Below are 12,537 nucleotides of genomic sequence, written 5' to 3' on the forward strand. Positions count from 1 at the left end.
GGTAATGAAGCATTTAGCGTCTGGAGTCCATGTTTTTGTAGCAGCGTAAAAGGGACTGTAGAAGGTGAAGTGAGTCGTGAAGAGAAATGTCTCCGTCAGCAGGGAATCAATGAATGCAAACAGAGTGTTATTGATGTGACAGAGTCCTTACCAGATTAGCCAGGATGTAATGATAACTCTTCGCATTCTTGCCTTGTTCAACAATCTGGAACAAAAAGACAGAGGCAGTTGATAAGTGTGTGTATGTGCGTGTGTGTGTGTGTGTGTGTGTGTGTGTGTGTGTGTGTGTGTGTGTGTGTGTGTGAGAGAGTGTAAGAGAGACAGACAGACAGACAGACAGATAGATAGACAGACAGAGAGACAGGCAGAGATGAAGTGTTAATGAGAAAAAGAATAAGAAATACTAGAATTTAATGTATTTGAATTGAGAGACGGACTGATAAAGACAACTGAGTGAGGAGGAGAAGAAGAGAAGGAGGAGGAGAGACACTTTCATTATTTCAGAATATCTGGTGGGGACCTTGTAAATTTCAGGACAGACAGTAATTGGGGCAATGAGACAGACAAACACAATGTTGAATATTCATTTTACATGCTTTTCCTGTGATCTCACAGTGTGAATAATGAGGATACTAGCAGAACGGAGATCACATTCAATCCTCATATGAGAAGTCTTCTAACAAACAGACAAAGTGCAGAATAACGGTTGACCCGTAAAATTACAAAAGTGACTTGAAGAAAATGTAGGGGTCAATTAGAGACTGATTTGACCTTCCTTATTCCCTTTGATGTCTCCTTTTCTCGGCTCCTCTGTACTCAAGCCCTACATTCTCTCCTCTCCTCTCTCTCTCACCTACCCCCTCTCCTATCCTCTCATCTCCTCCCATCTCATCTTTATTTTCGTGTTGTGCAATGACCACATTTTTCACATACCTTACCATGTGTGCACGTACAGTATGATGTGTATGAGTATGCATGTGCGCACGCCCAGTGTCTATTTGCGTGTGCAATTACATGTCTAGGTAGCATGTGTGTGTGCTTGGGCATGTGCTTATTGTGTGTGTGTGTGTGTGTGTGTGTGTGTGTGTGTGTGTGTGTGTGTGTGTGTGTGTGTGTGTGTGTGTGTGTGTGTGTGTGTGTGTGTGTGTGTGTGTGTGTGTGTGTGTGTGTGTGTGTGTGTGTGTGTGTGTGTGTGTGTGTGTTTAATGATGCTCGGGGGGATGGCAGACGGTGACATTTGTTATTAATGGTGACTCCAACACACAGCAGACCCTGCAGCTCAGCCTGGAGCTTGGAAGAACAACACAGGAAAATCTTGTGCGTTCATTTAAGTCTGCAAGTAAGCAAATGGAGCCATTTGTTCACTCTGAGTGAAATGAACACGCAGGATTTTAAAGTGCAGTCTGTTCATGTATCTGCGATAAAATCGAGTCAGAAAAATAAATAAATTATCCAGGGGCGTACTTATGTATTCTGTGGATGCTCTGAATCTAAGGAGAGAGTAGAACAGATGCCCTCAGGATGCTGTCAGTGGCGTTATCTGAAGAAAATCTGTGTTCTGGTACCAGATGAACACTGGAGCCAGTTTAGAGGGCAGAGGAGGCCGGTGTATATTATGCATACTGCAGCACACGTTATCACAGTAGGAGGGCAGTCTGGAGCCATGTGGAACTCCATATCTGGGACAGCTGACACCTTCACTGTCTGTCATTCATGGGCGACGGGCAAGCACCCATTCGGGGCAGTGACGTAATATTGATGAGTGAATGTGAGAAATGGGCACACAATCTCTGAAGATCTATATCGGCAAGCATCTATGCTGGGCAACGCACTCCCTCGGGTCCTTGGAGACATGCACACCGAGTTTGAAGTCGGTCGTTCAGACGGTTCATGAACCATCAGTATATATCCATATATGGGCATACCCATATATGAGTTTGCCCATAAGCGGGAATAGTGGTTTTCCGAGATTAGCCGCAGACACAGACAGACAGACACACGTACACATGTGTGTGATGGTGTGTCTGTGTGTGTGTGTGTATGTGTGTGTGTGTACAATATCTGTGTGTTTGTGTGTGTGTGCGCGCAGGCAGGGAGAACATGTGTGTGATGGATGGTTGCTGTCTGGAAGCAGAACTTCTCAGGCTCAGCTCCTGTAAACTGGTGAGAACTGATGCAATAACCTTAACTGTGGACACCAGGCCATCAATAACACTCACCCTGTGCCAGCATGCACACGTCTGGATGTGTGGGTGGTGTGTATATATGTGTGGGTGAATTTGTGTGTACAGTATGTGTTTGTGTGTGTCACAGTATGCGTGAATGGGTTAGTGTGATGATTCATGTGTGTCGTATAGCGATACATACATTGATGATGAGACGATTGCTCTTGTGTGCGGGTATGAACCAGCACGAACCAGTTCCATCATGTTGTTCCACCAAGTGTGTGTGGGTGCGTGCGTGCGTGCATGCGTGTGCGTGTGTGTGTGTGTGTGTGTGTGTGTGTGTGTGTGTGTGTGTGTGTGTGTGTGTGTGTGTGTGTGTGCAAGGTTCCTAAGGCAGTACAGTGGTGAGTAAGTGCAGATCCTGTGACTGGCGAAACGCCTTCTCTGAATGTCAGCGCCATGTTATTTATCTCTCCTGTCCTTTGATGCTCCAGGAGACAAAACACCAAACCGGACGGCCTGGCCGACCCACTGCTTTCTCTTTTTTATCCATCTTTTCTTCATTCTATCCTCCCTCCTTTGTTCATCTGATAAGCACCTGCATAACCCTGGCACTGTGCCTTTGTGAAAGAATAAATGTGCTATAAAAAAAATTGACTGGAGGCGTGATGTCATGTCTGGAAAATAATAAATACGACTTAAACAATAAATGCTTCAAGGTAGGGTATGTGGACTTACTTCTAAAATATGCAAACCACAGTGACAGTCAAAGTAAAAATTCAGAGACCACCTGAACACATACAGTATAAATGCATAGTTGGAGTGCCACATAGGTAAATACATATCACCGTGGCAACAGCAGACAGTGAAAAGCTTTCCTTTACCTTTTTGAGGATGCCGGTGAGCCTCTCGGTCTCACAGTCAATGATGATCTGTCCCTCCTTCCTCTTGTCCAGGTCCTGGAACACCTTCTGGAAGGAGGCCTCCGTCATCGTCTCCACGTTGACTGAGGTCACCAGCCAGTTCCTCTCCGCCGCCGTGTCCAGAACCTTCTGTAGTACAGACAGTCCTGGTGAGAATGGAGGGGGGGACTCAGAGGTCAGGTGGAACTAAGAACCCTGGGAACTGTATAGGAACTACAGATCAGTGTGGCCTGCTGGTGAAAGGGGTCTGGATGTAAACAAACTGTTTCATGTAAAAAATAAAAAAGAATGATATGTATTTGGCCGGGGACCCCCCCCCCGATCTCAAAAATATTTTGTGCCAGGGATTTTTCAAAAATAGCAGATCTACAAGCTTGTATATCTGCTATTTTTGATTAGCCAAAGTATAAAATATACTGTTTGTGATAATGATTGTGACGCTATATTAACTAATTTAGCTGAGGACCCCCTGGTACCCCCCAAGGAATTAGAAGTAATGGACGACTGGTCTATATGGCTTTACATAAGGCAATCCATTTGAAAATGATTATTTTTTCACTACAACATGGGACATGAACAAATGATGTGCCATCTAATTTCATAGCGTGCAGTATTTCTATTACGTGTTACAATACAAATGAACACAGCTCATTCCGAACAGCTTCCCTCCTGTTCCCGATAAACAAATCCATCAGAATGATAATCCAAGTGCAAGGAGTGGACACTTCATTAGGCACACAGGTGTGTGCAGGTGAGTTATCACTGCTCTTACAGCAATAGGCTGAACAATCCTCACCATCTCACTAACAAACAATCAGTTTGAGTGTGCTGGCTGGCGGATGGCACGATCAGATTTACATCATCCCAGTGCAAATTACATGCAGCCCCACTCCCTTAAGCTGTCACTGATAGGCTGCTAATGCGCTGTAGCATTTTGGGGAAGACGGCGGTGCAGCTAATGGGCTGAGGGGGTCATGCTGAGGCAGGAAATAAGAGGCAATTAGAGAACACATCGATCTTGGCTCTTGATTTACACAGGGGTGTCAAACTGGCAGCCCGCGGGCCGGATGAGGTGGAAAAAGTACTCAAATTCTTTACTTAAGCAAAAGTATCAATACTGCAATGTAGAAGTACTCCGTTACAAGTAAAAGTCCAGAATTCAAACTTTACTTGAGTAAAAGTACAAAAGTATTGGCATCAAAATGTACTTAAAGTACCAAAAGTAAAAGTACAACATATTTGAAAATAGCAGATCTACAAGCTCACAATGCGTCGCGATGCGACGCGTTGTGAGCTTGTAGATCGGCTATTTTAAAATAGCCTATAAAATAGGGCTAAAGTGGTTAATGTATGTTTCATTATATCATCATTTATATCTGAAAAGCAATTAGTAACTAAAGTTTTCAAATCATTGTAGTGGAGTAAAAGTAAAAGTAGTGGAAATTGGAAATACTCAAGTAAAGTACAAATACCTCAAAATTGTACTTAAGTACATGTACTACAGTTACTTTCCACCACTGCCGGATGTGGCCTGCGAATGTTTTATATTAGCCTACTATATTAGCCACAGTATATATTGGATTTTTATATTCAGCCCTGCGAATGATTGGACATTCGCAGGGCTTATAGCCACAGAACTCTAAGAAGTCCCAAGCTTTTTATGGAAATAGATGAACACAACGTGCCAAAAATGGTGTCATTAAAGAATGGGGGAGCATAACACAGGGCATGCCAAGAGTCTGCAACACATGCACTCACAGCCTCTGACAGATGTTTCTTTGGGTCTATTGTAATGTACAGACAGCTGCTCTCCAGGCAATTCAAGGTCCCCGTCTGTCTGTGACACCAAGCCATTAAAGAAATGCAAAGATGGATGGGCTTTGGCCACCGTGTGTAGTAGATGTACACACCGACACTAAAGCTTTATCGGCAACCACAGGAAGATTGGAGCGGAGTGGGAGGAAAATTATAGGGGTGCATATTTAGCAGTTAAAATAAATATAGTAGTGAAATGCTTTGCACCAACCAATGTGCAATTTCATGTTGCCCCTCTCATTCAGTGCTTCTCATTGGTGAATAATTGTAGTCCTTGGCACTGACAGATTTAAATAGGAGCCATGAAATTGATGATAGGCATGGGAACACTGTGGGCAGTCAATCATAGCCATGCGAAAGGCCAGTTGGCCCAGGAGAGACAGAGAGCTGAACATTGCCTTAGCATCAAGCAGCGTCTGTGGTTCTTGTTTCAGCACCACAGAGAGCTCCACGTCCATTGCAACTGAGAACTCTACCATGATACTTTTGGGGATTTTGGCATTCGTATTTTTAACGTCTAAAAGCTTAGATGTGCACAGGAGTTTTAGTGAGAAGACAAGTGAGAATTATGATAGGTGAATGGAATTGAATTTTGCGTTTCATTATAGACATCTCTGACTTACCGTATGTAGAGAGAAATTTTAATGGAGCCACAAATTTCAATCACAAACCAAGAGCTGGTGGCAGATTATCATGGAATACATGCTTGTTTGTTTACTTTAATTCTTCTTTCTTTCTTTCTTTCGTATTTTTTCGTCACAGTATTTACACAGCAACACTATTGAATACTTCTTTGCCTTTTAAAGTGTGGCTAGTAGGCTGATGCAGCCCTATAAATCAGAGCCAGTCTGGTGGAGGCTAGTCAAGGTATACATTGTGCCCCTAAGGGCTCCTGGAGGAGAATAATATCATAATGGAATCTGGCCACCATAAGTACCCTTCTGGCCAGCGGCAACACATGCAGACCTGAGCACCAGGTAATCAAGAGCAAGGAAAATACATACTTTGAGAAACTATTTTCTGAATTGTGTTTATTATTTCATTGTTATTGTTTAATGCCACTCCCCCCCACTATCCCCTCCCCCCCTTCAAGCCTTTGAAAATAAAAGAGAGACACTTTACATTAAGAGCTCCTGTACTGCAACACATAAAGACAAATGTTATCTGGGCAAAAAAAAAAAATATAGAGTTCCTGAGATTGCAGGAAAACAACAGCAACATTCACTTAGATTTATTGCTCTGTCCTTTTTCAATCTGGGTAATGCGCTTAAAATGTAATATTTATAGAAAGAAAAGTAATGCATCTGGATTGAATTATGAAAGTGTTTTGGCCAATGTAAGATAACTCGATAGTGTGGTCAATAAAGCAAAATGCTTTTAGTAGTGTATAGAGGAAATGCATGCGTGCGTAAGCACACACACTCACAAACACACACACACACACGCGCGCGCGCGCGCACACACACACGCACAAACATACACCTGCAGTGTCCAATCTACCCAAAATTTAAGGACTCCAAACAACACAGACCCGAAAAGCTATTTCACTTGCAACCATAGGGGAGCGCCACAAATGCTACACTTGTCAACTATTTGTAGAAGACCAAATTCTGATACAAATGATCTTGTGAGTCATGTGATAATAATCCATACTGTCAAAAAATCTATGGGAAGGGCCTATTTCTTACAAAACATGCCTCATGTTGTAGAAATGCTATTCCTCAGCTTCCTCGCGCCCTAATGGTCGCAACCTGCAACTTACATAGCCCTGGCTAGGCAACCATTTCCCCTCAATATATATATATAGCACTGGTTCTCAATGTGGGGTCTGGGGACCCTCAGGGTTCATTGAGGGGGTTCCATTGAGTCGACTCCACCGGTCATCAAAAAAATAAGAAAAGGCTGTAACTAACACACACACACACACACACACACACACACACACACACACACACACACACACACACACACACACACACACACACACACACACACACACACACACACACACACACACACACACACACACACACACACTACAGCTTGATTTAGCCTATTATCCAGTCAACAAAGGGCTGCTGGTAGACACACGCACACGCGCGTGTAATAGCGAGAGTAATAGCCTTTGAGTGTCTCACTAGTGAGTATGAGTGGATCAAAGTGGTTAAACAACTGTTTCCATGGTGATCATACATCATCCATGGTGTGTGCAGTGGTGGACACTAACCAAGTACCCTTACTTGAGTACCGTTACTGAAGTAAATTATTTGAGAATCTGTACTTTACTTTTTATTAGAGAGAAGAACCACCTAAGCTCTATGTCAAGTGTGTTCTGGATTGAGACCGTTTTTAAGCCCACAGTGGCAGACAAAACCGTGTTAAGATGAAGTCACACAAATCTACATGCATCACTGATCACAGGTACACAAACAAAGATAGACGCACACAATCTTGCACATGAAGTTTCTCTCATACAATATGCGTTTGTATGCACTCAAACAATGTATTCAAACTATTCCTCTCTTTCTCTCGTTCTCGCTCTCACTCTCACACACACACACTCACACACCTCGTGGTCATGCTACAACACATACAACACCTGGGACAGATGGCACGGCATTATGGGAAGGTTACAGCTGATTGGATGGAGATCGGACGGGGGGACGGGGGGGTATACACCTGGTGCTAACAGGTCCATTGTCTCCCTGTTTGTTCAGGAACATTTAAAGAACTTGGTAATTGTACGATTTAAAGAACATGCTCTAATTGTACGATTTAAAGAACATGCGCTAACTGTACGATTTACAGAACATGCTCTAATTGTACGATTTAAAATACATGCTCTAATTGTACGATTTACAGAATATGCTCTAATTGTACGATTTAAAGAACATGCTCTAATTGCACGATTTAAAGAACATGCTCTAATTGTACGATTTAAAGAACACACTTGAATTGTACGATTGTACATTTTCTTATTCAACCCCCACATACTGCTGACAAAAGAACTGCTCCTCGCCACACTGCTTACGTGAGCGGCTGTGAAAACTGTACCCTGAATGGCTTAATCTTTCATTCCCATTGTGTGATTTATCTGTTGGCCGGTGCCAGGTCAATATTTCTTTTCTGGGTCCTCAGCCTGTACAGAGACACAACTGGACAAGAATAAATGTGTCTGTGCCGCACAATGGCTACATATGACCCTGTTCAGAGGGTGACTAACTGCAGTTTGGGTGCAACATTCGACCCCATTCAGGGGGTAACTAAGTTTGGGTGCATGGCGGGACCGCGTTTTTCTTCTGTGTGTGGTTACCTCTCAGCAACACTGGATACAGCAGAAAGCTATCAGTAAACCAATGATATAGGGAAGAAATCCACTGAAGCAAAAAAATAAAAACTAAAAAAGTGCTCATCGGAGCACAGGTATCCGCCAGGTCAGGTAGGTTATTGTGGCCTCCTGGTGGCGCTATAATAGGCCAATGTGAAAAGGGTGCCATTTCTTCTTAGGCCTTGCATGGCAATAGGACACTGCATTCATGATTTGAGGCATTTTGTTCAAAAAATGTGTTAAGCTAAATGTGACCTGCTGGTGGCGCTATAACAGGCCAATGTTAAAAGGGTAGCATTTGTTCCTCAACATAGTGTGAATGTGCGTGCAAAGTTTGACCGCAATCTGAGACTGCGTTCACGATTTGCGTCATTTTGTTCAAAAGAAGCCACTACTGCAAACTTTAGATGTGAATCTTAGCCAATCAGGATGGAATATGAAAAATGAAACAGATCTGGCTTGATCTAATGACTATAGAGATCATGTGTACCGATTTGCGTGAAATTTGGATAAAATCGGAAGGAGTAATATAAAGAAATATGTTTTACATAAGTCGGCCTCCTGGTGGCGCTATAAAAGGCAGATGTAAAAAATGCAGGGCAAAGGTTTTTCCTTGACCTCTAGGGAGTGCACATACCAAATTTTACACAGATCGGTGCAGTTATAGGTAAAAACACGAATCGGCATGTTATAGCGCCATCATGAGGCTGATTAGAAAATGTTCAAGTGGCATTTCTTCCTCGGCCTAGTGGGAATGTGCGTGCAAAGTTACACGGAAATTGCATGCTGTGTTCATAATTTGAGGCATTTTGTTCAAAACGGAGCAGTCCTGCAAACTTTGGAAGCCATTTTTAGCCAATCAGGATGGAATATGAAAAATTTGAAAGACCCGTTTTGTTTAATGACTATAGAGATACTGTGTACCGATTTGCGTGATGTTTGGACAAAATCTGTAGGAGTACTGTCAAAAAAGGTGTTTTGGAAAAAGCGGCCTCCTGGTGGCGCTATAACAGGCCCATGTGAAAAATTTGGGGCAAAGGTTCTGAATTGGCATCCAGGTAGTGTGTGTGCACAGTTTCGCTGCGATCAAGCCAACGATGTTGGAGATTAGCTGTTCACAGACAGACACACACACGGACACACGGACGGACGGACGGACGGACAGACGGACGGACGGACAGACAGGGTGCAAAACATACTCTCTCGCCAGGCCGAAACAATAATCTAGAAGAGCAGATGAGACTAGCTTGCATCTCTCCCTCTCTCTCAGGCATAATAAATCTACAATCTGTATTATATAGAGTATGTTAATGTTAATACAATATATAGAATATGTTAATACAAATTATAATCAGCACGTCGGCAGTGGTTGGAAGTGGTCTGACTACTCTTCCATTGAGAAATGTTAGACCCTATTGTTACAGTAGGTAGGACACCTTTACTGGTTGACAATTTGAAGCAGAACTGGATTGAAAATTACACGCACCAGCATCTTTATTGTAGTTGCAATTACCACAGTGGACATAAAACATACATAGAATGTAGCTTTAAAAGTAATCAAAGAAATAAACTACCTCCGCAAGGCAAGTGGCCTATCGCAGGGCTGTGTAAAGTTGCTTTTCCACTGCATAGTATCTATAGTATTGGCTCTACCCTCCATTTGTATTTACCATTAGGCCAAAGCACCTTGTAAGATGCAGAATGTGACATTGGCAGGGATGTGTGGCATTGCACCAAAAATGTGTGCATGCTGTTGCATACATGCACTTGCATGTAGTAAACATTGTGTGTGTAAAATGATGATTAGGATCAGCAGGCCTAGGAGTATACAGTGTGTGTTGACAACGTGGTTTTAGATTAGGTGTCGTATAATATTGGGGAATACATATATCAGCCTATGATAGCGGCGTTGTATGAGTAACGGTATGGCGGAATAAATGCATCTGCTTGCTTTGTGTTGTGGGGCACTCATGTGTGTCACTCTCTGTCTCTGTGTGTGGTGCATATGCATGTGTTTTTGCCTGCGTCTGTGTGCATGTCTGTGTCTCTCTGAGGTATTGTAAAACTGGTGTCAAATGACACGCTTGTGTGTAATCCCATATGCTAAACGGACTGCTTGCCCGATAAGCTAGTTCCACTCCATAGTCTTGCTGACATGTATCAGCATTGTAGGTATGAGGTTATGAATTCACAGAAATATAAAATAATATAGTTGTCGTTGAAGCATTAGAACAGTATCCGGGGGAGTCCTGCTGGCAGCATGCACAAAAAGTTTGACAATTATCTGTGTAGTAGTTTGTGAGATTAGCCCCAGATTCACACACAAACACAAACTCACACACACACACACACACACACACACACACACACACACACACACACACACACACACACACACACACACACACACACACACACACACACACACACACACACGGACACACACGCACACACACACACACACACACGCACGCACGCGCACGCACGTACGCACGCACAGAAAGCCAACCAGCCAGACAAACAGACACATAGATGGGCGAAAACATCATCTCCAGCCCTGTACCACTGCCAGCCTACCTGAGTCAGAGCTGTACATGTAGACGAATTTGTTCCATCTGTAGTGGTCGATCACCCCCACCAGGGCGTCCTGGAGCTCGGGCCTCAGCTGGATGACGAACTGGTTGGCCGTCTCGATGGGGAAGGACGGCGTGACAAAGCACACGTGCAGCGCCCCACAAAAGGACATGAGCATGTTCACCGTCTTCCTGTCATACAGCCCAATGATGGCGTAGACACCTTTGGAGAACTGCGAGCAGACTGCCAGGGGGAGAAACAGAGAGGAGGGAGGGGAAGATGTGGGGGGAAAAAAGAGAGGGAGATGATGACAATGTTATGGCTTGAAGCTACATCTTTGAGTTGTTTGTGGATGTTGGGATTTTTCCATGATTCAGAACAAGAGGACGCCAACGCACGGATGCCTTGCAGTTGCCGTCGCGTGGGAGTCGTCTTGTTATGCTGTGTTCTGTGATCTTCTGCTTTCACCGTGCACCTGTCACGGAGAATACTCACACAGATCAAAAGGCTCGGTGCTGCTTTGCATTGCTTTTTCCTTGCATTATAGAAGAGGCTGATGTTACCAGGCAAAAATCAACACAAGGGAAAGTGACTTTAAACAGCACATTTCAAACAGAGTTAAACATGTCCACCTGTAACAAACATATTAACACACCTGTGTGAATGCTCTCTATGAGGACAAGAGGATTGCATCATGTCAGTGATAATGCAGGGTGCGATGTCCCGATATAGGAAAATAATGGTCTTGGTGCTCCCTCTGCCAAGTCTATTATTTTAATAAATGGCTGGATTCCATTCAGGTTATGACTCTGCTATTTTTACAAAGTGTTAGTCCAATCCACAAACGACTGTGTGTTTTACTGTGTGGTTGTGTGGGTTTGAGTGGGTGGGTGGACTTAAACTTATTTAGTGCTGAAACACAAACAAACGAGCATAATGCTAACAAACTTCAGCAGGTGAACACTCTAATTTACACAGGCTTTACATGACAATCCTGTAGTACCATGCTACTGTAGCAAATGTGAAATAACCATGGACACTAGTTAAATGAAATAGTAACAAAAGGAGAATTGCCAACATACTAGGAAAGCTGTCAGAGGAACAACAAAGCAAGATTTCAGTGCATTAATCAGGAACACACCATACACCTGTCTGAATCTCAACAATAATCAGGAGCCCACATACACCTGTTCTTTAAATGCTAAATTAGATGGCCACTAGGTGGCACCAAATTGCACTTACATTGAAAGGGGCAGAACATATTGTAAGGAAGATGTTTTACTAACAAACAAACAGAATACACTACATACCGTATATGTAATAATACCCAGGGTAAAAACAAGTATTTTCTGTGACCATGTTATCACTGTAGTCACACACAACTATAACGACTTGTCTAATGTATTACCCCTCGACCAACGCCCTATACCCTGTCTGTTAACACTGGCCTGTCTGTCCATCTGCCTGCAGTGAAGAGTGGAGGCAGATAGAGAGGTTAATCAATGCATCCCCGGGGTCTTACTGACATTTCCCTCACAACAGGGGACTGTTTTCATCCCTCATTTGGTCTCTCTCTCTCTCTCTCTCTCTCTCTCTCTCTCTGTTGTTCTCCCGTTCACACCCTCTTTTCTCAGACAATGTGATTTCTGTCCCTATGGTATTCTATCTGTTATATTTCTAAAGCATCAGTTTTTCTTTATGGCTTATCAGCTTTATTTTGTGTTCTTTAAAG

The 12,537-nt window shown here is 43.2% G+C and overlaps 1 protein-coding gene across 1 annotated transcript in view; it reads right to left on the reverse strand.

The window, feature by feature from the left end:
• LOC311033532 (glutamate receptor 1-like) overlaps window positions 1-12,537 on the reverse strand; it is a gene marked incomplete at its 5' end in the record, with an annotated part of 77,270 nt that overhangs the window by 43,281 nt on the left and 21,452 nt on the right. Inside the window, 3 exons of the mRNA XM_084041085.1 lie at window positions 152-205; window positions 3,050-3,234; window positions 10,809-11,048. Coding sequence (XP_083897211.1) covers window positions 152-205; window positions 3,050-3,234; window positions 10,809-11,048 — 479 coding nt within the window. The remainder of the gene's footprint in view (window positions 1-151; window positions 206-3,049; window positions 3,235-10,808; window positions 11,049-12,537) is intronic.

This window comes from Gymnoscopelus microlampas, assembly GCF_963454915.1.
Source record: "Gymnoscopelus microlampas genome assembly, chromosome: 18".
NCBI classification, from domain to species: domain Eukaryota; kingdom Metazoa; phylum Chordata; class Actinopteri; order Myctophiformes; family Myctophidae; genus Gymnoscopelus; species Gymnoscopelus microlampas.